The 2663-nt window shown below is 36.8% G+C and overlaps 1 protein-coding gene across 1 annotated transcript; it reads left to right on the plus strand.

Annotated features, from left to right (window-relative positions):
* Window positions 1–926: 926 nt before the first annotated feature.
* Window positions 927–1507, plus strand: LOC108361406 (uncharacterized). Its single transcript, XM_017614013.1, has 3 exons — window positions 927–957; window positions 1017–1144; window positions 1212–1507. Exons 2-3 carry the CDS (start codon window positions 1033–1035, stop codon window positions 1505–1507), a joined length of 408 nt encoding a protein of 135 aa, XP_017469502.1. The 5' UTR covers window positions 927–957; window positions 1017–1032.
* The last annotated feature ends 1156 nt before the right edge of the window (window positions 1508–2663 follow it).

Consider the following 2663-nt stretch of genomic DNA (forward strand, 5'->3'; position numbering starts at 1 on the left):
ATACGCATCTAAATAAGAGACTGGAACACGGCTGTTTGTCAAAAGCATACGATTTCGAACTCCCCTAAATGTACATTTGCTAAATGCTATAGCATGAACGCTCTTCGAAAACATATGTTCGAAAGTGCTAAATGTTGCATTTTAAATGCAGCAAAAACGCTGCATTAGTTGAGTACTAAATATGACTATGAATATGCGCCATTGTTTCTTATGATTCCTTTATTCCAACCGCATACAAGATGGGAACGGGTTTCTTGCTACTATCGCGATAGAGCAAGACTGCTTTCAAACTTCGCTTTGATGCGTCAATAAAGAGACGCCATTGTTCGGGTTTATAGTCAGTAATTCCCATTTCATTCATCAAACCTGCAACATCAATGTAATAAGCCCAAGTGCCATCTTCCGATAACTTGAAATATGGCATAAAAGGATCTTATCTTTACTTTTACTCCTGGTGCTAAAACATTCCCGCTTTTCAGTTCTGATGCCAAAATCATTGCGTTGTTAAAGCCTTGACAGATATATGGTTCATGTACTACACTACCATTGTATACTTGATGTCTGTCAATATAAACCACAATTATACCATCATGCAAAGTGGTTTAATGCTGGTTTCTATATTACGAAAATGAACGTGGTATAAAGCGAGTATACCATGAAACACAGCTAAACTAAGAGCTCTGACCATAAACACAGCTGCGAAGCTTCAAAATGACATTTATGATCAGCTGACATCAAATTGAAAATGTCTGCAAGATTTAAAAGGAAAGTGCTAGGCACAAAAGAAATAAATTGCTTAATTGAAGTTTGGTAGGAGCATATACATGAATTGAGAGGCGTTCATAGAAACGTTCATGTGTATGCTACTATGTGCACCAAACTCGAAACGCAGTATGGCATTTTGCTAATTACTCGTGAATTACGGACCAGGCTAAACAATCTCACCAAAAAATATCGGTAACTATGCTAGTTTGTTTTTCAATAAATAGATTTCAATGAAGTCAATGTGTTTTCAGTATTGAAAGAGCAAACATGGGGAAAAGTGGAGGGAGCCCATCGCTATGGCAATACTTCAACCAAGTCCACCAAATTCTTGGTACATATAAATCTATAAATTACAAAGAGCAGATGGACGAGAGCGCAGGTTTGTGTACATTTTATTTTGTTGCGTATGCCGACATATACTTTAAAAATATGTATATTATTTGCAGAGCATTGGGTCGTTGACGATCCGGATTCGTGGCCAGTAGAGTGCTTATATATAGAGACTGAAGAGTTAGTTATACCTCAGGTGCCCGAAAATCAGCCCATTTCTTCGTCATCCACCGCACAGCTTCCATCTTCGACATACTCTACTTCGCCTTCATCTCCATCTTCCTCAATGCCTCCATCTACGGCTTCCGTAGATAAATCGCTATCACCGGTAATCTGGCAGGATCAAGCTCAGCTAAAAAGAACAAAACAGACACCGACATTTTGGAAGTTGTACAAAAGGACCAACAAATAATTGAACATTTTTTAAAACAAACATTGGAAAATGATCAAAAAACAATTGATTTGCTGCAAGAAAATAATAAATTGCTGGCAGAACTTATAAAGAAATAAGTTGTATAGTACACGATGTGTACGACCGGGATCTACCCAGTTAATATTAAAATTAAAAAGTATTTTTGTTTTTCGTGAAGAAATTAAATGAATTAAAAGTTCATTTTGTGTTGTAAATTCATTTACTTTGATTTAAAAAATGTGTGAATGTCTGTGTGTCTTTTATAGGCCTAGGGGAAAAGTAGCATGTATATTATTTTGGAAAAGTGGGCGGCGCCACACCTCCAGGCGTTTAGATATTTATTTCAGACATTTAGTGCATTTTAGATGAAGTTATACCACATTTTAGAAAGGTGGGCGTTGTCACGCCTCATACAGTAAAACTGTTGCTGTTTTCTTTGTGTGCGCACCACGTAAAAACTACTACACCGATTTAAACGAAATTTGAAAGGATTTTAAGGAAATACACAAAGAAGGTTGATGTATACGTTTTTGCTTTTCAGCGCTGTTTTTGCATTCACCAAAGCATTTGCTAGTATTTTATTAAAAATATGTTCAACGAAGACTAAACATGTATACACATACATTAGTAAATATACAACTAAACTTACTTTTAATAAAATGGATCATCAAAGCATTCCTTATTTCATTTCCGGAGTTATTTCCTCGGGATGCATGATGGGGTGGTTGTCGTACCTTATCTTTACCAACTTCTATCCAATTTGCATTTATATGGTCATTATTACTGTTGAAAATATTGTGCAAAATGCAAGCAGCTTTGACAACAACGTTGACGTTCTTCATATGAATCTCCATGCCTCGCCCAACTCTTCTAAACCTGGCTTTAAGTTGACCAAACGCATTCTCTACGACACGACGGCACGAAGAAAGACGTTTGTTGAAAAGCTTTTCATTTTCGTTTTGATCAGCACTAAAAGGGAAGGGCTTCATTACAAATTTTGTCAGCCTAAATGCTGAATCTCCTATAAGCAAAACAGAGACTTCAACGCCCTCAATTGTTTTTGTATGTCGCTTAAATGCTTCATGAGATATCAGCTTCGACGCTTCAAATATTGCTGAATCATTGCTGCGTCCAGGTGCACCCACATTTATATAGG

This window comes from Rhagoletis zephyria, unplaced genomic scaffold (assembly GCF_001687245.7).
Source record: "Rhagoletis zephyria isolate East Lansing unplaced genomic scaffold, Rhagoletis_zephyria_1.1 Rzeph_scaffold_00757, whole genome shotgun sequence".
Classification (NCBI taxonomy): Eukaryota; Metazoa; Arthropoda; class Insecta; order Diptera; family Tephritidae; genus Rhagoletis; species Rhagoletis zephyria.